The 27,675-nt window shown below is 50.3% G+C and overlaps 1 protein-coding gene across 1 annotated transcript; it reads right to left on the bottom strand.

Annotated features, from left to right (window-relative positions):
* Positions 1–619: 619 nt before the first annotated feature.
* CUNH16orf86 (chromosome unknown C16orf86 homolog) lies at positions 620–18,547 on the bottom strand. The gene is made up of 6 exons (XM_025216787.1): positions 18,174–18,547; positions 15,881–16,000; positions 14,441–14,598; positions 6,101–6,306; positions 4,658–4,825; positions 620–2,260 (listed from the first exon to the last, which is right to left on the bottom strand). Exons 1-6 carry the CDS (start codon positions 18,390–18,392, stop codon positions 2,115–2,117), a joined length of 1,017 nt encoding a protein of 338 aa, XP_025072572.1. The 5' UTR covers positions 18,393–18,547; the 3' UTR covers positions 620–2,114.
* Between the last annotated feature and the right edge of the window lie 9,128 nt (positions 18,548–27,675).

Below are 27,675 nucleotides of genomic sequence, written 5' to 3'. Positions count from 1 at the left end.
TTGTGTGATCTGTAAATAGGGGATGGATTGCTACTGTATTTATTTAGCTCAATGTTTTTTACTGGCATTTTTTATATTTAATTAGGACTGTTGTGAAGCATATGAACTCTTCATTAAAATAGTTCATACCTGGCTGAATTGTAATGGTCTCTGTTGGCTGTAGATACAGATCAATTTGTGTTTAAGACTGTCATGAAAAGTCAGCTTGAGCTACTGCATTAGTGTAACTTGACCCTTTGTGTAATTTGGGGCTCTGCAAAACCTCAATAAATTTATCTGTGTGGATAACCTTGTGAGCAAGTGTGAGTTGATCTCAGGCCTGCCAAGCAAGTGAGCTCACCAATTAAGGGAGGGAGTAAGCAGATGGGAGACGGTGGGTGCATCTACACGTGTGCTTTACTGCAGCGTTGACCAATTAGTTCTGCTGTAAAGCATCACAATTTACATGTGTGCCAGTATTAGAGCACAGTAAATTAATTAACTCTGCTGCAAGATAGTAGTGTCAGGGACAGTACTATCTTACAACGGAGTCATTTACTGTGCAGAAACACATGTGTAGATGATGACCAGGACTGTAGTAGTTTGAGCCAGGGCAGAACAGCTCTGGGCTGGCAGCAGCCTAGGCAGGAGTGGGGAGTGGGTCAGCCATATGGCTCCACAGTTTCAGTTCTCTTGTGTCCTAGCCGGCCCTGACACTTGCTGATGCTGCCACTGGGAGCCGGGGGCTAACCCCCCGCAGCCTGCTGCCAGCCTTGGCTGCTCCACCCCAGCTCAAACTGCTGTGGTCCCGGGCACACATGCATGCACTGTGCCTGGGAGCAGCTGACTCTGGCACAAACTGCTGGAGTTTATCCCATGGTCTTAATGGCATGTATACTTGCACCCTGTCTGTCTCTTTTTGTACAATACCTAGTGCGATGGGGCTCTGATCTTGGTTGGTGTCATGGTGTGACTTTAAGACATGAGTCTCAGGACCTGCAGAGCTTACCCAAAGCTTACCCAGCTGTGTTCATTCAGGGGTGATCTTTTTGGCATATTTCCTGCTAGGTTTATGCCTGTTTGGAAGATAATTCTTGAACTGACAAGGCTTAAAGATGCCAAGATTGCCTTGTGCAACAAAAGATATAAATGTAGAGTAGGGTGGGCAAGCTTAAAGACCACAGTGCTTCTGGTGGGGGCATGAGAGATGGGCACAAAAACCCCTTCCTGGTATGTTCCAATGATCCCAGAAGGACAGGAAAGACTCCAGGGAGGTAGGAACAAACAACAGGAGTGAGAAAAGAGGAGAAATGTGAGCTGGTTAACTTTAGGCTGGAGATGGTATTTGGACTTCCATCTCTTGGTGGCAGCTCTCTAGGACACTGGCTGAGAGCTGATTTAGTTTAAATCCCCCAACCTGATGTGTGACTCTACCAAGCTCTGTCATTGGGAGATTCCCTCTGCAGCCCCTAGCCTACCTTTTCCAAACATGAAGTATCCCACCCCTCTGCTATTCACCAAGAGCCATCACTGCTCCCATCTGCAACACGCTATTGCATCTCTGAAACTGTCTCCTGACAAATAGTGATGCTGGGGCTGTGGGAGTCCCTGGCCAAGTTTCGCTTGGGCTGAAGAGCTTGATTTACCTAATCATGTAATAAGCTGCACTGAGTCCTGCTCCAGGCACAAACTCAGGCAGCTACAGTGGTGCATTCAGGCTTCAGACAATGCACATTCTATCTTCCCTTTCTAAATTTTAATGTGAAGTGTTTGGAATGAGCTACTCTCAACCTCAACCTCCATTGTCTTGCAGGCATGAGAGCACTCAACTGAATGACTGCCTTGTACCTCAGCACTGTCCATCCATTAGTCTGTACCTCCAGGCACTATGCAGTCAGCACTTTTACAAGCTTTCTTTATTTCATAAATGAGTAATGAGGGCATGAATGTAAATACTCAGCTCCAGCCACAATGAGCAGGGGTGGGAAGATGCCCTGGCATTTGATAAAGAAAAGGAGCTTTTACCAGGAGTGCTCAGCCAGCTTCCTAAAGCATTCGCTCTAGCTCCAGACAACAGCCCATCCCATGTTTGTTTTATGCTGAGCTAACATAGTGGGAAACCTGAGTCTGTGCAATTATTTATGCTGTGGTGAGAGTGGAGGCACCAAGTGAGCTGCACAGACACTGAGCATCTTGTCAATGGCCACTTGAGTCGACTTGTCCACCTCGGATGGGGCTGGAGTTCCCAGGGAGCAGACTGCTGGGTTACTGCCCTTCTCACCTGTAATGTGGAGAGGAGGAGGAATCTGTGCTGACATGGACAGCTAAGCTTACATCATTGTGCTTCCTTCATGTGGGGGAAATGAGGAGGGAGATACTTGTTTGCACCAGTTGGTGACCAGAAGGGTGAACAGAAAGACTCCCCCTTCTGAGAGAGGTCTGTTCAGGCCTCCCACCATCTGTGATGACTGATGAGACAGGCAGACTTTTGGTGCGGTCTGTCTACTTGGTGTAGTCAATCAGCTGGAATTAGCTGATCCTGTTTCTTGGCAAATGTGGATGGGACACATGTAGCTAATGGGGAGGGACTGGGATATAGGGCAGCTGGTGTCTTGCTGCCCTTGGTTGTGGAAAGGGCAGTCTGAGCTGTGCCTGGGGACCCTCTTCCTCTCTTGTCTTAACTAATTTATGGCTGGTCACCAGCAACTGTGAGGGGAAGGACTCCAGGCTGCTGCTGAATTTGAAATAGTGTCAGACTCAGGTCAGGCCCTAGCAGCTGGACCTTGAGCTGGAGCAGAGCCAGAGCTGGGGCAAAGCTAGAGCTGAGAACAAAAGCTAATGGCACAGTGCTGCTTTTCCTAGCTGAGGCTGAACAGACACTGACCCAGGCCACCTTGAACCTGCTGACTCAAGCCATTGGACTTTGCAGATGTTTAAAGGACAACTCTGCTCTGCCATGTCAGCAGAGCAGCCTGTGGTCAGGGGGTGCTTAGCCCCTCCTCTCAGTTTCGTCTATGAGATGCCAAGGCAGGGCTTGTAGGGACAAGCAGGAGCTGCCTGTTGAGTTACTGCAGGCACTGAAGATGTCTCTTCTTGAGTTTTGTAGCTTATTCTGCCATATGTGTCCTTGTCACCCCATGGTTTGCAGAGCAGACCTCCAGGAAGACCAGCTCAAGGCAGTGGTAGGAGGGAGAAAATGGAGCATGGCAGATCTGAGTGTCTGGGACAAGAGTAGTCCCTCCAGTGTGAAGGAGCAGGCTGGAGAAATACAGCCCAGCCCAGCTCAGCCCACCAGGGCTTCCAGGCTGGCAAAGCTTGCTGGGCATATTTCCTGCCTAGAGCCTAGGCACAGGCCTTGCCCTAAGCTCCCCCTAAGCAGCAGGCTGTGCTCCCAGAAGCAGCCAGGGCACAGTGATGCTTATGGTGATAGAAGCCCAGGTCCAGCTCCACTCCTGGGAAAGAGCTCCACCCAGCAGCAATGATAGTGCTGGGAGGGCACCTGTGCTGGGTGTGACTCAGCCAGAAGCAGCTCTGTGCTTTCGGGCCTATCTTGGGGTTGCTCACGCATCAGCCCCTGCTACTCTGTGGGAAAGTGCGTGAGTGTTCACGGAGGGGAACACTGAGGCACAGATGCTGTGAAACAGGGCCGTGGCACAGAGCTCTGGGCCCCTTCTTTGACACAGCTGAGCTCAGCCCAAGACATCTTGAGCTACTTGACCAGGGCAGAAAACAGACCTACGTGCTTTCTGTGCCCAGGGCACCTCCACCACTACTGCCCACAATATTGCCACGGCTCTGGAAACTGCAGTGCCACCTTCCACTGCCACAGGCAGCTACACCCAGCTGTGTCACGTGCAGCCCAGCTGGCAGTCTGCCCTCTTTCTTGACTGAGGGTCAGTCCTCAACCACCTGCCTGTACCTACCACTGAGTCCACAGTGCAGAGTGGGGCAGGATGGGGCAGTCCCCAGCCTCTGGCCTGGGAATAGGAGGCCTGGTGTCTGTTCCCAGCTCTGCTGCTGGCCTGCTTATCACTGCAGGCAAGTCTCTTCCCCATCCTGTGTCTCCAATTCTCCTGTGACTGGCTAGGGACAGTGCTTGCCTGGCTTTGTCACAGCCCCCTGTGCTGCACAATGCAAGGCCCCATGGCAGAGCTATGGATGGTGATCATAGGAGCTGCCTGGTCCAGGCCTGGCCCCAATCAGTATCCAAGCTGTCTTAGCCCACAGCTTGTGTAGCTGCTGGCTCTTCAGTGCCAACCAGTGCTGAACAATCAGGCTCTCTCCAGCTGTCCCAGACTCAGCACTTTACTCTGCTTCCATCAAAGCTGGAGGGATTTTGCCAGTCCTCTCCAGGTAGGAGCTTCCCAGGCATCTGAGGCAAGTGTTTAGTGCCCATTGGCACTTATGTGAGCACACGCAGCTGAAGACAGCTTTTTGGTGTGGCAGAATGTACATGTGGGGGTGGTGGCTGCACAGGCACACGCCATGCACACAGCTGCTCGTGGGCACTCATCAGTTTTTGGTGCTGGGGCATCTCTCTTTCTCTCTCTACTCCCCTGAGGAACAGGCTCTGCCCTCCCTCTTTCCATCCCTCCCACCCCATTATAGACTCTGGCAGATAGCTCCCATGCCAGTTGCCACATCTCTGACAGCCCCATCTCAGCTCCTTCTCCATTACCTGTTTGTCCAGATCCCTCCAGCACGGCTGTTGCCTTCCCCACCCCTGTGGTAGCCTCTCCTGGGGCAGCTGTCTCTGGTGTGTCCCCCTCCTCCTCTGACAGTCTGTTCATCTCCGGGTTGTCATAGTTGATGTACTGGTATAAGGGTCGCAGGCGCTGTGGTCTCCCTGGGGCAGGTGTAACAGCAGCTCTGACACTGTCCCACCCCCTCTCTGCATTTTACCAGCGGGGTGTAGCAGTGCCTCAGCAGGCAACAGGGCCTGGGGGCTGTCAGCCCTGAGCCACAGAGGGGGAACTGGAGGTACAGTGGGCACAGGAATATGCCCCAAGTCCCCCACAAATCACTGTCAGAGCCAGGAATAGAGCAGACATCTTGAGGAGGTGATGGCTTGTGCTGAGGCTTCAGAGGGCCTGGAGGGGAGTTCCCACAGATGTCTGACCCCAGGCAAGTCTCTGTCTTCACAGTGGGGACAACTGTCCTGCCCTCCACACCTTGTGTCCATCTCATCTCATTAGACCCTCTATGTGGGGGCTGTCTCTCACTGTGCCTGTGCAGCACTGGGCACAATGGGGCCAGGTCTTTTGGTGCTACTGTAAGACATGCAATAATAATGCCAGTCCTGAGGAGATAGGGAGTAGGCTTGGACACGTGATTCCCTCCCTGGAGCTGGGGATCTCTGCCATGGTGCCCTCCAGGAGAGAGGCAATTGGGGCTCCTGCAGTATAATTCCCCCAGCTGGGCAATCTCTCACTCCCCTCAGTAGCCCCAAGCTTCCCCCATTGTGGTAGTGTCAGCAGTGGAGGGGCAGAAGGCTCCACTCCTCCCTCTGGAGTGGAGATATGAAAGCAGCTTCTATGGGTCTGACCCTGCTCCCCTCCACAGAGCAGGGAAGCCTTCTCTCAGTCGCAGGTAAGGGAAGGACATGAGGAAGGGGCGTAAGCAGAATCTGGCCCCTGGATTTAGCCCCTGGTATCTTGGTGGGTTCCTACCCATGTGCTTAATGGGAAGCAGGACTTCTCCCAACTGCAGAGGGTCCATTTCTAGGAGGACATGGTGTCCACGGTACTGCTCATTAGAGTTAGGCGTGCATGTAGTCAGGCCCTGCAAGGACCATGCAGTCAGGGGGCAACAGCTACCTGGACTTGAACTGACACTCGCCAGTGCTGGGGAGCCCAGCCTGGAGCCTTGCCCTTCTGCAGCAAAACCACAACCTTCCTCCGCTGCCCTGAGCTGCTGCCTTAGCTGGCAGCAGTGGCAGGTCTCTTTCTTTTTCTGTGGACTAACCGACTGTGCCTCTAGCAGCAGCTTACACTGCCATGGGCAGTACCTGAAGAGACACAGCCAGGCACTGGGAGGCATAACTGAGACTAACATGTGCTTTCCTCCTCTGCCCAAGCCCAGGCCCAGGCCCTGTGGCTGTGGTGACATTGCCTGCACTTACGGTCTGCACCTGGGGTGTCTGAGGACAGAGCTCCTGCTGCGCTGCCTGCAGAGGCAGTAAGATCAGACATGCTCTTCCTTTTCTTGGCTTTCTTGTGCTGCCTGGGGCTGGGTCCAGGCTCGGCACTGGAACCATCCACTTCCTCTGCCCTGGGAGGCAACTTCCTGAAGTCGGAGTGCTGGAAAATGAGTACGTCAGATTTGGCCCTGTGGGACAGAAAGCAAAGGCAGGGAGTGGTGGCCGAGGGAACAGGGAAGGGCACCTCAAGGCAGGAAATGCCTCTTGCTGTCCTCAGAGGCTACCCAGGTGATCTGCCAGTTTCATCTTGTGATAATGCAAAGCTGACCTGCTTCCAGCCAGGGTGGAGCAGCCCCCTGGAAAGTCCCTCTCAGGTAGTCAGTGCAAGTCTGCTGAAAGCCTTCTGGCACGATGGGCCTGTCTGTACTACCTCCCTGCTGTGCCCAGGCCATCACTGATAGTCAAACCCTGCCCCCACACCCCTCCCCTGCCCTGGGCCCAGCATGTGGGCAGAGATGTCCTGAGCACATGCCCCAGTCTGAGAGCCTGAGAGCAGTACTGGGGCAGGCACTTGGGACCCTTAGGCTGCCTGTTCCATCCAGTTGCTGGGCTCAGGTGTGCACAGGGCAGGACTGGGCAAAGCTGAATTCTCAGTGACCATCCTGGGCTCAGCAAAGCTTCAAGCACTCTGCCCTTTGCCTTCTGGCCACTACAGCCCCTATAAGCTGGCAGCCCTCGATGAAGAGGGATCAGCAAGCCCCTCCTCCATGTGCAGACAGGAAAACTGAGGCACAGAGCTGGGACGTGAATTGCCTATGGGCAGAATTGAGGCAATTGCAGAGCACAAAGAACAGAACCCTGTAGTCCCCTCCCTGGGCTCCTGCTCTGCCCTCGAGGGAGTGTGCTGCTGTTTTGATTTCCCAGCTTCTTCTGGAGCTCTTGTTCAGGTGCAAGTGAATGATGCGGTGGGTGATTCTTATTGTATGCAGCCTGAGGAAAGCAGCCCTGGTTCTGATACCCCCTATAGATCTGCTGCATATGTCTCCTTCCTGGCACGTCCCCTGCCTCTACTGATCTGTCTGCCCCTTCCTTCTCCAGTATACCCCTCCAGCTGACTGAGCAACACAGTGTGGGGCCAAGCGGATTTGCTAGGCACAGCCAACACAAGCCCAGGCAATGCTGACACAGCAGCTGCTGTCTCCCAGGCTGCTCAAGGTGAGCTCTGAGGGTCTGGGGTGGCATGGGCACTATGCTGCCTGGTTGACAGCCTAGAGCTCACAAGTTCAAGGCATAGCAGAAGTGCTCATGGTGCAGCCTGTCAGATTCTAACAAATCTGTAAAATTTGTTGAGTGCAGGTAATTATTTTGGCTAGAGGGCTGTTTAACCAGGTTTGGTGAGCCGTCAAGGGCCACATGGGTAGCCCTGCCCCTTGACAGGTGCCCTGACCCCTGGCTGCCATCTTGAGACTGGAAGTCCCACCCTCTAACCCATGACCTTTGTCACCAGAAGTCCCTTCCCTGGCCCCCCAGTAATACTCCCTTTGGGAGGGGAGGGTTGTCATCTTAGAACCAGAAAAAGAATAAATCATACACTAAAAGTCAAACACCTACTATACCGTATTTTGTTTGTTACAAAAAATATTTTTGTCATGATTTGTGTTTGCTACTGTATATAAAGGTGGTTGCATAATAACTCAAAAATAAAGTCTTAGTCTTGTATATTGTGTGGGGAGGGGGTGTGTGTGGGGGGGGGGGGAGTGTGGGAGCCCTGGCCCCTGCTTCCCTGCGGGGTCCCAGGACCTGCGCGACAGGGAGTGGCAAAGACACCTGTCTCCAGCGTGTGGAGCTTCCCTCCAGTGGTGCATGAGTGCAGGAGCTCCATGTGCGCAGTGGAGAGCCCCCACGATAGAGGCAGGGTGGGCAAGTTGCGCTCCTTGCCCCCACGTGCAGCATTGGCTGGAGCCACGTGCACCAGGCACTAGTGTCCCCTGCCTACTGCTGCTGCCACTGCCTGCAGGGGCTGCACACCATGGAGGACATGTGCGGGGGGGCCCACCCCCCCCCACCCTTCCTGACACCCACACCCTGCCCACCCGAGCGCCACACTGCTGCCGCCCCCCTGGACACAGGCGCTGTTCTGCCGCCAGCCCCAGCCCCAGACTCCGTGCTCCCCACCAGCTGAAGCTTGCCCCCACCCCTACCACCTCCCTGCCTGTTGCCTGGAGCAAGCAGGATGCCAGGGAAGCCAAGCAGGTCCTGCAGTGGCTGCAGCAGTGGCAGCAGCAGCTTCACCTGGAAGCTGCATGCTGGCCAGGCCCTTCCACCTACAAGGGTGGGAGCGAGGCACAATAAGGTAGGGTTACCATACGTCCGGCCCCTTGTCCTCCATCTGGGCAGGTTTTTTAAAATGCCAGCTAACGTCCAGATTTTTGCTTCATCTCTGCTTTTGCTTTGGGCTGGGGGCAGCGAGGCAAGCTGAATGGCTGTCAGGAGATCATGTGCTCTGTGTGTGGGGCCCTGGCAGCTGCTGACAGGTGAGTGCGTGTGTGCGTGCATGGGCAGCAGAGCTGGGGGGACAGGGTCTACAGGTCAGGAGTGAGGGGCACCGGCAGGACTGGGAGAGAGCAGAGGGCTGCAGGTTGGGAGTGCGGGACACTGGCAGGGCAGCGGGGGGGGCATATCACTGCCCCCTACATAATCATATACAGCTTCCCCCTCTCCTCCCTCTCCCTCCCACAGATGTCCTCTTTTTTGAAATTGGAGAGATGGTAACCCTAGGGGGGTGGTTATACGTGGGTGCCTTGCTCCCACCCTCGTGGCCAGAAGGGCTATACAGAATACAAGTCACTGGTGGGTGCTGCGGGCCGGATGAAAGTGCCTGGTAGGCCGGATTCGGCCTGCAGGCCCTATTTTGCCCACCCCTATGCTAAATACCTTATCCCATACGGACACAGGAAAGGAAAGGTGAACTCCCAGGCTGTAGTGCAGGTGGCTGCCTCCTCTTCTGTGCAACAGCATGCCTGCAGAGTGGTCCCTGTGGGGAGGCTGGGGTGGGGGCCTGGTCTGAGTCTGCTCTTTGATGTGTGATTATCAGGAATGAAACTGAAACTAGTATTTAATGCAATGGCCATGCTGCCGCTGCCCCCTCCTGCCCACAGGTATTGCTCAGCTATGTGCTGCAGGGACAGCCCTAAGAAAGTGCTGTTTCTCCCTCTCCTTCCCATCTCCACAGCCTTTGGCTGCTCCAGTGAGGCTGCCGGCTGTGGTGGTGTCCTTACCCCATTGACACCAAGTCCCCTGGGGCCTGAAACTGCAACACAGTAGCCCAGCATGGCTCAGCTGCCTGGTAGCCCTGAGGGGTCATGGTTCTGGGTCACATCTCTCTTGGGCTGATTTGACTGTCTTGGAGTGAACATCCTCAAGCTGGCCAGGGGCTATCTATGTTCCATTGTGCTAAACAGTCACATTGTGTGACCTGGCTCCCCTCCCTCACCCTCATTGCTGGCTCTGAGTGAACTCCCTTATCAGAGATAGATATGTAACATTTCTGGAAATTTTGAAGCCATGGGAAAAAAAATGTGTTTTTTCCCATTTTTCCAGAAAAAAATGAAAATTTTTGGAAAAAGTAAAACATATGCAATATTTATCTTCCTTATCTATCTACATTTACTTTACTACTTTATGAACATACAGTATATTATGTATAACTTAATTAGCACATAAAATTGAAATGTTTGGTATATTTATGAAATTTTAAAGTATAAGTGCCTAATTATTATTTGAATAAAACTAAGGGATTTAAAGTAATTATTTGTAATTATTGTTATAGATGGAGCTACAAGCTGCTGCACCCTAAGGTACTTAAGCATGTCTTGGTTTTTGCCAGTTCATGAGAACTAGGAAAATAATTAAAGTTGAAAATAGAAACCATCAACATTGTAGTAAACAAAAGGAAGTTTTTATTATCTGGACTTAGAAAATCTCCTCCATACAGTCCACACTCTCCAGAAACAGAAGAAACTCATATTTTTAGAAAAAAAGCTCAGAAAAAACAGCCCTGTAAGGCTGGAGAAAAAATTCAGCACATGAAACCAATATGTCTTTTAAACAAACAAGTATATCTTTGAACATATTAGCATTGCAAGTTTCTTTGTCTAATCAGAGTCAGACTTAGTTTCTGAAATATCAGTATTTTCTGATTCTGAATCTGAACCTTTACTTTTATCTTCATGGACTTCAGAAAATTGAAGGCTTGCATGGATTGAAACAAGCTTCTCTACTTGTTCACAAGGTAGTTTATTTCTTGATTTGATGTGTATCCTTCCAAACACAGAACAGTTGCTTTCATGTGCTGCAGAAGATGGAGGAATCTGAAGCAGGTGAGAAGCAAGGGGAATCAGAGGCTGTTGTACAATGGCCTTGCAAGCATGTTGCAGGACGAATATGCTTGGCAGAGTCCCAGTTTGCACTCCTGGTCCAAATACCTGATGATGTTCTGTAATAGCTGAAAGTACCTTGCCAACATCAATTCCTAAGTGTGTTGCTTGTTTTGTAATTCAGTCAAATGCAGTAGCAATGCTATCATCACTAACATTTTACCTTTTAATCTTGGATCCAGAAGATTTGCAGCAGCGTGAATTGGCTGGCAACAAAATTCCTCCCGCCTGTGAATGAAGTCTTTTACTTTTCCATCTTCTGCATTCATAAGTGGAGATATACTTATATTGCCAAACACAGTTGATTTTATCTGGGCCACTAGGTGAAGAATGTCTGTCTGATCCAGATGCAGGGATTGCTGAAAAAATTGACTTTGGAACAGGGGTGGGCAAAATGCGGCCCACGGGCTGGATGGGACCCCTAAAAATTTAGAAAATTAATATTTATCTGCTCCTGGCTGCCTGTCATGCGGCCCTCAGTAGCTTGCCAAAACTCAGTAAGCGGCCCTCCGCCCAAAATAACTGCCTACCCCTGCTTGAGAATCTTCAGGGAATTCTGCAGCTGGACCCAGAAGACATCCTCATCAAGTACAGTGTTCCTTACGCTTCGGACTACTCTTCAGTTATCGCTAATTCTTGAACAATGTCTTTGTTTTTTAGTAAACTTTCAAATGAGTTCACCACCCCACCCCATCTAATTTTACTACAAAATTTGTCTCTCCATTTTATTCTTCCCATTATTTTCTTCCTGCTTCTTCTTAAAGATTGCAGTGACAATATGAGTAGATTTTACATATTTTATAACTTATTTTGCTCTATTATAGATCTTTTGCAGTGTGTCCAGCTTTATGAAATCATTAAGAAGCAAGTTTAGGCCATGGGAAGCACATCCTAGTTCAGTAATATGTGGCTATTTGTCCATTATGATCTCCCAAGCTGCTTTCATATTACTTGTGTTGACAATCAGCAAAGCAAATACTTTACCACTCCCAGTCTTCTGTAGGATTTCACATATTTTACTACTGATATACTCTTCAGTATATCTGTTTGCTCCTGTTTCAATGCTTTTATAAAAAAACTGGTTGAGGTGTTGTTATCACAAATTTATGATTCCTTTTTCCCATACATTTGTCTACCTATCACTAAGTACTGCAGGACAGAGTGCTTTGTTGACTTTTTTGTGCACAGATGGCATTACATGTTCAAACTCTTACTATAGACAAGGCTAGCTCAAAGAATGTCTGCTGGACAAATGGTATGATGGTCTTAATAATTTAAATGCTGCCTGCCAATGTGCATTTTCAGTGATTGATAATGGCATCCCAGAAGCATAGATTGCTCTTGCAAGAGCTTGGTCAATTTTTTCTTGGTTTTCAGGTGTCATCTTGTCTACAAATGAGGTTATTGGGAGTCTTTTGGATACAGTTGGTTGAGATATCTGTTTACCTGATAATGTTGACTGGGCAACATTTTGTGATGCTGATTTTACAGGAGAAGCAGGAGGACTTCTGGATCAAGAACGTTTTCAAGTGCTACTTCCACTATCATCATGATATACTTCATGCTCATGAAAGATTTTTTTTTAAGTCTGCAGGACACTTCATACATTCAAGGAAGTGTTTGGTCATCCTGGTAGCATTTAGAAATGCATATTTAATTTTCACTATTTGCAGGTTTTTCAGAATGACTTGCAGTTACAGTGTGGAAATGCTTCCATATGTTAGAACATGGTCACACCATGTTGCTAAAGGAAAAAAAAGGAAAAAAGTAGTTTAATAGCTGGGTTACATATACAAACACTAAGCTACAGCATGTGAAAAATTTAGTAAATGATGGAGGGGAGCCCTCAATAAGATAACTGTGAACCACCCCTTCCCTCAGACTTTACTGCACTGTTAAAGTGAGAGTAGAAGGTGATTTGCTTAGAAAGCATCAGATTGGTAGGAACTCCATTATGAATTACATTAATTATGAAAATATACTAACTTAAAATATAGTTTAATATACCGAACTCAAAGAAATTGAAACTCTTACCTTTTAATAAACAAGAAGTCTACTTTCAGCTCCTTTGTGTTACTAGATGCAGTTTGTTAGGTACTTCAGTGGATCTCAGGGTCACCGGGTCCAGGAAGAGGCAGGTTCCATTCCACCACCAAAATATTTAGGTTTCTTTTTCCTCTGAGGCTTTGCTACCCACAACAGGCATTTATTGCCATTCTTGCTTGTGTGAAGAAACTGCTAAGCTGCTTGTTCCCCTGTAGCAGGGAGCTACAGGGAGTGTCCACTCCCAGTCCTTTGAGGGGAGTGGTGACCAGGTTGAGTGGCCTAGTCAGGACTCAGGAGGAGGACATATTTAGGGTAGCTATTGACGTATCTCAAGAATAGAGGACAGTTACTGTCCCCACCACCATGAACATTGCATGCCTCCCAAGGCTGAGGGGGGGGGCAGGGGGAGGCAGCACACTGAGCTCCTGCAGGCAGCGGTGTTGGCAGCAGGGGCATGGCGGCTAGCGGGGAGCTCCCACAGGCAACTGTGGCAGTGTTGGTGGTGGGCCAAGCGGAGAGCTCCCGTAGGCAGCCATGGTGGTGTCAGCGGCGGAAGCGGGCCAAGCAGTGAAAAATAGAGAACATAGAGGCATCCAGTTTCATATCAATAGAGGACGGAGGACCAGAGAACCAGACTGTCCTCTATAAAATCAGACGAATGGCCACCCTACACATATTACTCTATCTCCTCCAAACTCTAGAATGGTCAAAGTCACTGGAGGAAGGAAGGCTCCAAGCAGTGCAGAAGTACGAAAACAAAGGCAGCCCTGGATCCTTCCTTCCTCCTGTGCAGATGGCAGTGCCCTCTCGGGGAAGAATTTCATCTTAGATTTGAGAGTTGTATCACCTCTACCATATATAGTAATTGTAATGATTTAATACTATAGATTTCCTTACATAAAACATCTTCCTATTATACAGTTATTAGAAATCATTTGGAGTTAGTAAAGGGCAGCTGCAATAAACAATATTTGAAAACCTTGTCTTAAAAAGCATTTCATTCATCACTCTAAAAGAAAACATTGCGTAATAGGGTTTTTTTTTTCAGTTTTTCCCCAAATTTCCAGTTTTCCCATTGGAAAAAAAGTAAAAAGGTCCTTGGAAAAAAATGGAAAAAACCCAGGGGTTTTTCCAAATGTTTCCATTTTTCTTCCAGGCTTTCACATCTTTAGTCAGAAACCAACTGGCTAGCCCATGCCACCGCTTCCCTGCCCCCTGCAGATCAGAAGCTCTGCCCTAACACCTTCAGACCAGCCAAGCATGGCACAGCCCTTGCCTCAACACCATCTCTGAGCCTGGGCAGTGCCCTGCTAAGCCTGAGAGCTCCAAGACTGAACAGTGGGGGTTAAATCCCACCACAAAGGGCAGGGCAGCCTCAGAACAGGTGGCTGGTCAGGCCCTCACCACAATGCTCACACCACACCGAGCCCAGCAGATTCTCTTCCTGCACCACATCAGGAGGAACCTGCATAGCGTGGCACTATGCCCCAGTTTCCACTATCTCCTGCTCTCCTGCTACTGATTTCCTTCTCTCAGCCTCTTGAGGTCCTTCCTTCCTTCCCTCTCCCATCACCTACTTCCTCCTCTCTTAGACACCTCTGTTCAGCCCCTAAAAATTGAAGAGCCTTGTTTCTTATTTCTAAGCAGAACAAAGATCTAAGCAGGTATAGCAATTCCCCAGCACTGAGATGCCATGTGCCAGCCTCTGGCCCAGATTCCTCCCCTTCCAGCCTTTGTGTTGGTCTCTGCAGCCTGGACATTAGGAACAGGCCCGTGTGTGTGGCCCCAGCAGGATGCTAGTAGCTGTCTGCTTAGGAGTGCAGGGGAATCTGGGACTTACTTTGCCACCTTGGCTCTGAAGCCAGCAGTCAACAGCCAGGTCTGGAGCATCGAGACTGACCGCAGGGTCTTCAGCTCTGGGAAGAGCTCCTTGTGCTTCTGAACCTCCTCTTCATACAGGTGCGGATGGACAACAACTCCCCGCCCATCCTCATGCCACTGGGGAGAGACATAACAAGAGGCCATGGTCAAACTACTCCCTTAGGGAGCAGGAGGGAGTGGGCAGGGCTTGAATCCCAGTGACCATCCTGGGCTCAGCAAAGATTCAAGCACTCTATCTTTTTGGTCCACTACAGATGTGATGAGCTTGCAGCCCTCAATGAATGGGGGTCAGCAGGGCTCTCTTCCATGTGCAGACAGGGAAACTGAGGCACAGAGCTGGGGAGTGAACTGAACTTCCCTCTTCCAGCACACAGCGTGGACACCAGTTGCCTGGGACTGTTCATTCAGTGCAGTTCCTGGATTCCCCCAAACCCAGATTTGCATTGAACAAGTGCACTAGGACTAGGTATTTCTTGATTGTGCATTATATCTGGAACCCTCTCCACTATACAGCCATTTGCATGGGCCTTGGGTGCCATTGGTTTGTGCTGGGAGGCAGTCAGCCACTTCTAAGTCTGGGACTGGGTCTCACCTCATAGTTAAACTGGCCTGTTTGAGCTTCGCTTCACCAGGCAGCAGCTCAAGCAAACTCTAGGATCTGTGGTGGTAGTTGTCAGTAAAATGAGCATAAAGCCATGTCATGATGGCTCTGCACTTCAATGAGAAACAGCACAGAAATCCAGGCTGCTGTTTTCCAGTCCCTGATCAGCGGTCTGGTCCCTCCATTGGCGATACTGAGCCACATCAGCTGAGCTTGGTGTACTTATGAAGTGGCATCCCTGGAGCAAGATACAGCAGCTTTTACTGTTCTGCACATTTAGCTAGTACTTTATTAAGCAAGTACTAAACTAAATGTGCAGTAACTACTGTGCATTAATGAATGTGTAGACAAGTCCACAGAGTCATAGGGTGAGAAGCTTTTAGTCCAGTCCCTTGCACAGTGCAGGGTGCACTATTCCTATTACCATCATAGAGGCTGATCCACCCTCTTCTGAAGCCCCCCTGTGAAGGAGATCCCACAGCTTCCCTGGGCAGCTTGTCCCACTGTCCTACCTGCTTACCACGACAGAGCTTTTGCTAGGGCTATTGAGAGAAAGACATGATGGCAAAGCACTGGGCAGATTGCTTTCTGGGAAGCAGCCTCTGCCCCAAGGGAGCTGACACCCTTCACAAGGAGCTTTTTCAACTCCCAGCCCAGCACCTCAGCTTGAAGAGGTACCAATCCCTCTTCTTTGCTGATGGAGCAGGAAGGAGGGGCATCCCCCTCCCCAGTAACACTCTGAGCTCTATTCATGTGGCAGACTCTTTTAGCACCACCCTCTGCCCCAGACAGCCTTACCTCCAGAGCCCTGATGGCTGGATTGTCCAGAGCTGCTGCCAGTTGGGAGAGGAAGAACCCAGGCATGGCCTTCCCACTGTGCCGCCTCTCACTCAGACGCCTTACACCAGTGGCCATCACCTGAGGGTACAGGCAGACACGGACTTCAGATGCTTCACCCCTTCAAAATCATCCATTGCACTCCAGGCATACACGGCAGAGGGACAGACTGCAGAGCTCCCAGCCTCAGGAGCAGCATCCCTGCTTGCAGGTGGGGACATAGAGGCCTGGGGGAGAGGGGTGTCAAGTGATATGCCCCAGGCCAGAGCTCCAATGTCCCTGTCACTTTTCTTCTTGAGTATTCTCTACAACTGCCGCCGTCCCCCCCACAAGCTCGTGTAGCCCAAACCTGGAAATGTGTCAGAAAAGGCACTTCAGGGAGCTGGAGCTGCAGCTAAAGTTGAGGGAACCCATAGATTCATAGATTCATAGATGTTAGGGTCGGAAGGGACCTCTATAGATCATCGAGTCCGACCCCCTGCATAGGCAGGAAAGAGGGCTGGGTCTAGATGACTCCAGCTAGATGCATATCCAACCTCCTCTTGAAGACCCCCAGGGTAGGGGAGAGCACCCCCTCCCTTGGGAGCCTGTTCCAGACCCTGGCCACTCGAACTGTGAAGAAGTTCTTCCTAATGCCCAGTCTAAATCTGCTCTCTGCTAGCTTGTGGCCATTATGTCTTGTAACCCCCGGGGGCGCCTTGGTGAGTAAAACCTCACCAATTCCCTTCTGTGCCCTCATGATGAACTTACAGGCAGCCACAAGGTCGCCTCTCAACCTTCTCTTGCGGAGGCTGAATAGATCCAGTTTCTCTAGTCTCTCCTTGTAGGGCTTGGTCTGTAGGCCCTTAACCATACTCGCCTTATTTGCCTCTTGTCCTTCATGTACTTCTCAAGGCAAACACATCACCAGCTTTGTTCCCTTCCTCCTCCCCAGCAACCTCATTCTTTTCTTTCCTGTCTCCACAAGCTCTCAGAGTACCTCAGCCATCCCCATCCTGCACTCTTCTGCCACTGGCTTAGCCCTCCTCATAGATGCTCTACTGGTTCCCAGACCCTGGCTTGATGGCTGGTGCTGCCTGCCCCTCCACTGAGGGAGGGGACAGACCATGGCAGGAGTATCAGCTGGGGAGACTGAGTCCTGTTTACCCCCTGCAAGAATAGTCCCTGCTTTTTCCTTTCCCTTCCTCTGGGGGACCTACACTGCTCCTCAGCACACCACCCTGACAGGTCACATGTGGCCATCCAAAATGTCCTCCAGGAGAATGCAGATGGGCCCTGCCCCATTAGCTGAGATCACAAGGGTGCCTGTTCCCAGCACATAAGACCAGAAGCAAACACTGGGGTCATCCCATATGGCTCTGTATACAACTCAGGCCTTAAGACTACCCTGCATCCATTCCAGGGTGAACTAGCACTTATTTGTTAGAAAGACACCTGTTCTCCAGCAATGAATAATTCCGCCCCGCATTCCCCACAACCCTTAGTGAAGGGCTCCAATGGTCAGTACCTGAATGCCTGTGCTTGCTCTTATTTCTAGTCTGAATTTTGTAGTTCTAGCCCCAGCCAAGGAATCCCCTTATGCCTTTGTCTGCCAGACTGCAGAGCCCCTTAGTAACACATTTCCGTTCCCCAGGTAGGTGCTTTGGTGCTGTGACTAAGTCTCCGTTGGCTGGAGCTCCCAGGTGTCTCCCTGTCAGCTTGCTTCCCCAAGCCTATGGATCTTCCTCGAACCCTCTCCAGTTTGTCACCAGTTAACAACCCCTGGCCTTGCTATGACTGAATCAGAGCCCTACTGTCCAGGCTGTAGCACAGGCAGAGCTCATGACAGTCCTGTTGACTTGAATGGGAATACAACTGAGCCGTACTAGAGAGAATAAGCCCACCCATGACTGGGAGTTGGCCAGCACATGGGGGTTAAATGCAGAACTGGGCTGGGGCTTCAGCTATGGGAGAGGAGAGGCATTTAACAGAAAAAGCCAGAGTATCTGTACTTAAAACAGCAAGGAATTAGCTGTGGTGTTTCAACCCTGCTTTCCTGTTCCCTACTGCTCAGCAGCCTCCTCCACGCCTCTGACATTAGCTTTAGTCTCTCTTTGAACGGCTCTGCTCAGGTCTGTGTTGCTTCCCTCCTGACAGCAGACTTTGGCTAGACAACTGTTAGGCTCCATTTGACTCTCATGCACTGAAGCCTTAAGACAAAGCCTGGAGCCCGCTGAGCCTGCACAGGCTGAGACGCGGCCTTGGGAGCACTCACCTTCTGCGCCCCCAGCAGAGCCAGGCCCTGCCCCAGCCCACAGACCAGGGCCCTGGGCTGTCTCAGGGCAGGGGGAGGCGGTGTGCGGGCTCTGCCTTGTCCCTGAGCTGTCTCTGCCAAGGGATTTGTACTGGGGGAGGGGCTGCAGCCTCTGGCCTGTGTTATGCTGCAATGAGGCCCAGCAGCGGAGGCTGGGAAGTGCAGCCCGTGGGGGAGCATGGCCAGCCCATGGGCCTCGCCAGGCGGCAGGGCTGGTGGCTACACCCCCACATTGGCTGCAGACCCCGGAGAGGGGGGGACATGCCCTACTCTCCCCGCAGGTATACTCCGGACCCAGACAAGGGGCCACAGGATGGATGTGCAGGTGTCTGTGAACCCACCAGCGCGCCTGGGGCCTTGCGACCAGGGCCCCCAGCAAGGCAGGATGTGAACCAACACGCTTGCTCTGGGGAGCGTCACTTCTGTTCACCCACTTCCAGCACCTACCCTGGCGTGCCCTGGGAGGCGTCCCCCTGCTCCTGCCCCTGGGCCGCAGGTTCCTCCTGGCTTGCAGTGCAGCAGCCGCATGGTCCCCCTTGGACCTGCCCCGAAGCAGGGAGTGCGTCTCCAGTCCTCATAGTCCCCTCCTTCCCCTCTCCCCAGCGCACCTTCCCAGTGTCTTCAGCCCTGGCATCTCTCCAACTCGTGTTAGGGCGCAGGTTCCCATTGAAGTGAGTGAGCAGCACCCCGGCCCGTGGGTGGGGTCACTGTGACCCCTGATCCTGGAGCACAGTGGTCTTCAACGCAAGCACCAGGGCCTGCTACCAAGAGCTGGCAGGGGCAGGGGCAGGGAATGAGCAGCCCAGCAGTAACAGGCCCAGCAGGGCACACTGGCAAACATGCGCTGGGGCTCCCAGCAGGAAGCTGGGGGGAGTTCAGGCCAACAGCATGATCCCCAAGGGACTGGCCATCCCCAGGGTCATTGGGAATCACATGGGGTTTCAGCCGGCGAGCTCTAGCACTCTGCGTACAAAGTTGCTGGTGCAGGTAGATTCATAGATGCTAGGGTCAGAAGGGACCTCAACAGATCATCGAGTCCAACCCCCTGCCTGGGCAGGAAAGAGTAGTATGAGAGTGAATATGATAATTACTACAATGATTATCATCATTAGCATTATCACTAATATTATTTGGTGTATCAGAACTGGGGATTTCTGAAAGGGCAGGTATGAAGTCCAGTAAGTGCACATGATTTTTATGACACATTTAGAAAATGTCCGCACAATTGCAAATAACTTTTCTAAAATGATATGCTCCAGTTGTATTAATTTGCTTCAGCATATTGTAAGTGTCTTTGACAACCACAGCTACTGAGCAGGCAGCTAGAGCACTCTGTGCATGCTTGCTCCAACCCAGCCCTGACAACCCACTGAGGAATACGGGGCTGGGCCATCAGCAGGATTTCTTCGCCTTCAGAGAACGGTGAGGTCTGTTTCTCGTCTCCACTGCTATGGACAGTTGGGGTCAGGGTGAAACACAAAGCCTGCTCTGTGGCTGTTTCTGGGCCCAAGCATCTCTGAAATCTCCCTTCCACATGCTGATGACACATGGCCACGATTCATGGTGCAGACTGATGACATGGGTTCGGGGTGTGGGAGGAATGTGTTTTGCCTTATCTGACTTCATAGGCCCTTGCTGATGATGATGGCTGTGGTTCATAAACTACCCAGAGCATGCTCCAGCAGTAACGGACACGTGGCATAGTGATGCTTCCTTAAATTTCCTGGAGCAGATGAGCTGTACCAGGCTTGCACTGTGCATTAGCTGCTTGCACTAGTGACAGGTCTCAGGTATATTCTCTATGACAAAATGAAGGCATTAAGGCTGACAGTGTGATGTGCAGAGATCTTCATCACTTGTGACTTAAGTGATTTCCCCATTACAATTTGTGGGAGCTGGTGGATAGGGGCAGCAGTATCACAAAGATTCCTGTTGGGGGTCTAGGTAATACTTGCTGAATGTACTGTGATTCCATCCAATGTACTGGGGGCATCTTTTCATATGAAGTCTGCCACTGTGTGTGTTGATACTCTACAACACAGAGCAGTAACCTAAGACCCCTAGACCCATTGAACCCAACCTGCAGATATGGGGCTTTGGCAGTGTTTGCAATGGGGGACATTTCTCATGCCATGGCATGGAGAATTGATAGTAGCGAGGGCTTGGGATAGAAGCAGTGGCAGCAGCAGATGGATCCTAGTACCCACCCACCTCTGACCTGAGCTGGGTCATTCCAGCCTGCAATCTGACAAGGTTGTTGACTGCTGCCCTACAGCCATGTCACCTAAAGCTGTGAAAATATTAGATCTCACACACTAGGAAGACTTGAGCTGTATACATTTTAGCTGTTAAACTTACCAACAATACTTCTCAGGAAGAAGGTAGGAAATAGTGCCAATAAACCAGCAGAAGGAGCTACAAAGAGTTATTAAAAAAATTTTAAACCCCACAAATGCTGTTGTCCCCACTATTGCTGTTCATTCCTTTCCACAGGACAGTCCTCCAGCAATCTGAAGCTAGAAACAGATGAGAACAAACAGTTCTAATGACAAATGCAGTGCATGGATTAAAGGCAGCACAGACAGCAATTCCTATAGTGAAGTGGTTTGCCATTGTCAATCCATTGCCATTTGCTATAATATCACCAAACTTTAAGTGTTCAAGCTGAAATTGTCCATTCCAAGTGTCTGCCTCAGAACGATAGTTGGAGTTTTGGGGGGGTTTGTTTTGGGTTTGTTTTTTTGTTTTTTGGGGGTTTTTTTGCAGGGGGTGGAGGGTTGAAGTTTAATCTAAAGCAGTTCAGTTGCTTCCAAGAGGCAGAGTAGGTAAAATATGTAATCTTGCTCATATTGAAAACATTCATCCAGCTGTTTCATTGAGAAGCTCCAAAACCTCCATACTTTGGAGCAGGGGCTTGGAAGTTGTAGGGATTTGCTCAAGTGTCTGCAATGTGTTTTTGTCACTCATGAAAATCTGCCCAAATTTGACCTTTCAGTATATTATCTCACACATTCGGTAGAGACCTGTTCAAGTTTGGCAGCTAAATTCTCAGATGAGTCACTGCGTGCTCTATTCCTTTGTCCCCCCGCCCCAACCCCAATTCTTGTGTGTGACTGGGCTGCATGTGTGCCATGCGTGCAGAGTGACTGAGCTTGCTCCATCCTGGGGCTGAACAGGACTTCCCTTGGTTTTGGGCCTGAGGTGGTTCTGGGGACAAGATCTGAGAACCTGGAGCTGGTCCCTCCTGTGCTTTTAGTTCTTGCTCTGTTAGCAGGGAGAAATAAAGCAATATAGTGGATGCAGGATCTAGTACCTGGGAGGAAGCAAAGTACAAGAGACAGCAGTAGCTAGACAAGTTGTGAAGGAAAAAAGGAGACGGGACTGGGGTTGGGGGTAGTTAGCACAGTAGAGTAGGGACTCAGGGATGGAGGTTGTGTAGGAGCAAAGGGAGACAGGGGAGAAGAGTCTGGGGATATATTAACATGGACAGTGGAAAAGAGAAGAGCAGAGTGGGAGGGACAAGAGCCAACAGGTGATGTGGAAGAAAGGCAGAAGCTGGGGCAGGGGGAAATGGGGAGGGAAAAGGACAGATGCTGCGGTATGGGGATTTAAGTGAACTGAAACATTCCAGCCTTTGTTAAATTATTAATGTTTGGCATGGAGCTGTGGTCCTCAAAGCCTGGCTCTAATGGTCTAGGTGCTTTATTCAGATGGCAACTTGAAAGTAAGCAAAAAGGCCCCCATGAGGGTCAGTATACATGGGAAAGAGATACCTGGAAATGTAATTTAGGAGTATATTGGGTCAACCCCAACAATCTGCATCAGTTTCAGTTGCTGGTAAATTAGCAATGCTGCCATAAATCACTTTAAAACAAGGTGCATCTACACCTTATGTGAGAACTGTAAGCACCAGGAAGTAAAGACAAAACAGCCTGCAATGGTCATCGGTTATATTATTTGTCACCTGAGTAAGGAACTAGCTGAAGGGGAGATATCAGTGGATTGTGCTGAAGTCTTGGAATTAATCTTTTTTAATCTTTCATTAATGACTTTGGCACAAAAAAGGCATGTACTAGGAACATTTGCTGAGTACACAAAGCAGAGCATTGTCAACATAAAGAAGGACCAGAATCTTGTGTAGGAAGAATCAGGAGGCCTTGAGGACTAAGCCATCCTAGAAACAGGATTCAATTTAATAAAACAAGTGTGGCGGGCTTGCCTATCTTTGCCTGGTTCCTCGGGCTTAGAGAATTTCCAAAGCGACTGGTGGGGCAAACCCACCAATCAGAGACCAGTAGGGGAGGAGCCTCAGGAGGAGTCCGCCCTGCCCCTACGTTGGGGCGAGGCGAGGAGCAGACCTAATTGAAGACTGCGCTGCACCTCCCCTCGATTGAACAGTCTTCAGTCTTGGGGCAGAGCCCCAAAAGGGTGTATAAGGAGCTGCATGCACAGCACGTGGAGGAGACGATGAGGGGTGGATAAGAAAGAAACCGGGGCTGAGGAAGAGGTGGGCAAAGGGGCACTTCCAGCTGCCCTGAAGAGCCTGAAGACTGCACTGGTGGATGGGAGCAGCAGGCAGCCCCGGCCCCAACCCATCGCCGTGAGAGATCACGGTGAGCCGGTGCAGGCATTGCTGCACGGAGGGTCTGCTAGGGACTGGGACCTTGGGAGCCACTTGAGGCGGCTCGGGACTCCAACCCCAGCAAAGGCCAGACAGTGCAGGCATCGCTGCGCGGAGGGTCTGAGAGGGACCAGGACCTTGGGAGCCACTCGAGGCAGCTTGGGTCTCCAACCCCAGCACGAGGCTGGATGGTGCAGGTGTCGCTGCACAGAGGGTCTGAGAGGGACTGGGACCTTGGAAGCCACTTGGCCATATGAAGAGTGGCTACGAGCCATGGGACTCTTCAGCCTGAAAAAGCACAGGCTCAGGGTTGACATGGTAGCAGCCTATGAGTGTATAAGGGGTGTGCATCAGGATCTGGGGGAACACCTGTTCACTAGAGCGCCCCAAGGGATGACAAGGTCCAAAGGTCACAAACTCCTCCAAGACCGTTTTAGGCTGGACCTACTTCTTTATGGTCCAAACCCCCAAGGCCTGGAATAGACTCCCTCGAGGGCTTGTGCAGGCACCTACTCTGGACTCTTTCAACGTTTATTTGGACACTTCATCTTGCTGGGATCCTTTGACCCTAGCTGATTTCCTGCCCCTGGGGCAGGGGGCTGGACTCAATGATCTTCTGAGGTCCCTTCCAGGCCTAACGTCTATGAATCTATGAGGCGACTCGGGACTCCAACCCCGGCACAAGGCTGGCACCAGTGCAGACACCGCTGCACAGTGAGTCATTGTCAGGTCGAGGGCCCTTGGAGGGGGCGGTTCGGGCCCCAATCCCTGCTGCCAGGCATGAGGGCCCGTGGGCAGCACAAGCTCTGCAGTGCAGTGGGCCTGTACTGGTGCCCCAGCCCTGGGCACTCACAAGGTGGCCCAGGCCTGCAACCTGCTGAGAAGTCCGAGCCATCTGGGCATGTGAACAAGCCACACACCCAGCACAGGGACTGAGACAGAGCACCTGCTGTAGGAGCCGCTTGCTTAGCTGGGGATGAAACCCTTGCTGGACCCCACTCACCAGGAAGTGTGAGTGCTCAGGCAAGGGGTTTCTCACTGGGGAGGGACACAGTGGATAGCCCTATCAGAGGGGGTTTATGATAGAGAGGGTTTATGATAGAGAGAGACTCCTGTAGAGATGGGGGGTATTTGGGATTACCATGCATTTTGGAGTGTTTATTAATTGCTTGCTGCGTCTTATATTTTGGAGTGTTTATTAACTGTTTATTTTGGTTTATAATTTGGGGTGCTTACCCATTGATTGCTGAGACATACCATCTGGGGATCTGTGGGCGAGGTTTCTCTCGTGGGTCTTGGGAGACTGCTATACTTACCTATTCTGTTATTTATTGACTTGAATATATTATATGTAAATATTTATCTTTATCACCTATCCAGTTTATTCTATCCCCTCCCCTTTTATTCTGCTCCTGAATAAACCATGTATATAGTTAAGATATTGTGTCCTGGTCTTCCTCTATAGAGACACCGGAGAAGCGGAAGCTGCAAGCAAGCTGCAGTTTCCATCTCCAGCACGTACGTCCTACTGACCCTCTCCTTCTACTGGAGAGGGGAGTACACACTCTGGTACACCTGGGTTATACAAGTTACAAGGCCATGCATGTAGGGACCAATAACTGGATTTTCTGCTTTAAGTTTAGGAGCTCATCCTTGGAAACAAGAAATAAGGAGAAAAACACACCTGAATGAATTTGGAATCACAGGATGATTGAGAGTCACTAATATGATGCACCAGAGAGGGAGATAACATATGGAACCTATGGGACAATGTTGGCCCAAGAACAAATTGGTACAAATTTGACATGAATACATTTAGTCTGGAACGAAACTGTGTCATCATCAGAGCCATGATGGTCTGGAAGAGATTCCAGCAGTAATAGCAGAGGCAAAAACATAACAGCTTTTAAGACAGATCTTCATCCGTTTCCAAAAACATCCATGAGATGTGGTGGCTGCGTTAGCAGGGACTAGACATAATGACCCAGGAGGTCTCCCCCCCCTACCTGGCATCCTCCCAACAGTAATTATACAGCAATTTTCATCTTCAAAGCATATAATTAAAACCTCCCTCTACCCACATGATGGGCTTTAAGTAGTTAAGTATAAACCAATAGAGACACATTGTCTCTTGCAAACTCAGGTCAGCAGAACTGATTGCAGTAGCCCAAAGGTCCAAGGGGAAAATCCACATTCCCAATACCTTTTGCTGTTTTGCAGAGTCAGCATCTTGGAGCCCCCTCTGCAAAGTACTGGGAAATTCTTCAGCCCAAATCCACCAAAATACTTTACCATGTGAGAAGTCCATTAGAAACCAATGGGACGATTTGCATCCTTAACTTCAGGTGCCTGCTAAATCACTGTGCTGGGTCAGGCTGGAGTGCTCAGCATCTTGCAGGATTAATCCCAGGACCCTAATTCTAGAGCTTGGGAAACTGAGGCACACAGCAACAGGATTTGCCAAAGGTCAGACACAGAGTCCTTGCCTGAGTCCTTCTATCCTCCCCATCAGCTCATCAGCAGCGATGGAGACAAACAACAACTTGTCTCTCATTCATTTTCTCCAATCCACCATTTCCCAACTATGCAACCACAGCTCCTTAGTGAGAATCTGCGGCACCTGGGACTGCAGCGTTCTCTCCCACCAGTTATTAGCCAAAACCAAGACTGCTTAGCTCCGAAGATCAAATCAAGTGCCTGCAATCCAGCATACCTGTCTGATATGTGTTTTAGTAAAGCCAAACGAAAGCTCAGACATCCAAGGACCAATGAGGAAAAGCCAGCCTTGATAGACAGCAGACCATCCTGGGAAGCTATGACTCTGCAAGAGACCTGGGGATCATGGTGACTAATCAGTAGGGCTGTGTGAAACATCCTCGTTTCATTTTGACATCTGTTTCGCCATTTTGAAGGGACAGTGTTTTGTTTCATCATTTTGTTTCATTTCAAAGCACTGTCCTGTTTCATTTTGTCAAAACTGTTTCGCTGTTACAACTCGTTTCGATGTCTCATCCATAGGCTATAATCATGAAAATGCCTAAAATGTTGTCATTTGTTGCCTTATGCAGATGCAACTTGCAGGGATGGTAGCCTCTTCTGAGGGCATGAAGCCTGCCAAGTTTCAAGGAGATAGGTGCAGAGGTTTCTAGGAAACTGCACCTCAAATTCTTGAAACCAAAATCCATGAGACTTGCTGGTAGTGGCAGCCTCCTGCCATTTGGCATGCAGATCTGGGGGCTTGAACCCCTGGAAGGGCTGCAGGGCTGTGCTGAACTCCTCCCAGGGGTGTGGGCCCCCGGACCTGTGCTGGATGACAGGAGGCTGCCATTGCCACCTGGGACCAGCGTTGGGTGCAGCCCGTGCCAAGCACCAGGCTCTATGTGCTCCGTGGGGATGGTGGAGCCGATTGAAGCACAGCCTGGCGGCAGGAGGCAGGCAGAGCTGGTGCTATACTTTGAAACGAAACACTTGGCAAAATTTTGCACAGCCTACTGATCAGTAGTACGTGATCTAGAAGCACATCCTGCAGGGCTAATTAAACCTTCATCTGCATGTAGAGAGGGAGTCTTTAGTTCTAGTGGGAGGTTCTGTTCCCTCTTTAGTTGGCATTGGTGCAACCATCACTGGAATACTATGTCCAGATGTGGTGTCTGCAGCAGAAGCAGGAAGCTGAGAAACCAAAGAAGGCCTAAATTAGGAAAGAGCTACAGAGCTGGAAAAAGGACCTTAGAGTGAAAGACTACAGAAGCTCAATCGATTTAGCCTTTCAAAGAGAAGGTTATAGGGTGGAAACTGACATAAAATGTTCAGACTCTACATAGAGAGAGGGTCTTTATAGAGCAGCTGACCAGTGGTTGTGCTAGAAATGTTTAAAGCAAGACTGGCTGTTTTTCTAAGACATTTCTAGTTCAAGCAGGGATGAATGCAGAGCGGTCCTCTGGTCTGTGTGCTGCAGACGTCGGCATGGATAATCGCAAATGGTGCCTCCTGGCTTGATCAATCTCTTGCAGCCAGAGGAATAAAGAATAACCACTGGTTGAAAGCAGCTGTCTCCAGCAGTGCTGCCTTGGCAAGGCTGATTTTCGGAGGGAATATACTGAGCATCCTGTCCTACTACCTCAGTGCACATTGGGACATTGGAGGAGGTTGGATTGGATGAGGTCTTCTTCAAACAGCTAGCTTAAGTTACCTGATCATATGCCTTGGTTCTCATGGGGGACTTCAGTCACCCTGACATCTGCTGAGTTATGCAGGGGGTCGGACTCGATGATCTTTTTGGAGAGTGAAGTTTTTGGAGAGTGTTGGGGACAACTTCCTGGTGCAAGCGTTGGAAAGACCAACTAAGGGACATGCTGGTGCAAGTGTTGGAAAGACCAACTAAGGGGCATATTCTTCTTGACCTGCTGCACACAAACAGCAATGAATTGATGGGGACGGTAGTGATGGATGGCAACCTGGGCATCAGTGTCCATGAGAGGATTGAGTTCAGGATCCTGAGGGAAGGAAGGAAGGAAGGAGAGCAGTGGAGTATGGACCCTGGTGCTGCATATGAAAACTAAAAGCTTGGACAGTGTCTCTTGCACAAAAATGCAAGGCACTGGCTGGGGCAAGGCTGGGTTGCGGTAACAAGACTGCCATAAGAAAATCAAATTCAGCTAATGGCTTGCAACCCATTAGGCATCGAGACAGTGGAGTGCTTGCTGGTACTCAGTACCAGATCCATGCCATTCTATATATATAAAGGGCTTAGTCCATCTGTCTGTGTCTGTCTGTCTGTAATGCTCTTGGTGGGGCATGGCTCCTGGTGGGGTGGGGCGGGGCTCCAGCCAGTGCTGCATCCGG

The sequence above is a fragment of the Alligator sinensis genome, unplaced genomic scaffold, assembly GCF_000455745.1.
Source record: "Alligator sinensis unplaced genomic scaffold, ASM45574v1 scaffold1317_1, whole genome shotgun sequence".
NCBI lineage: Eukaryota > Metazoa > Chordata > Crocodylia > Alligatoridae > Alligator > Alligator sinensis.
This window is presented reverse-complemented; position numbering and strand designations above follow the sequence as displayed.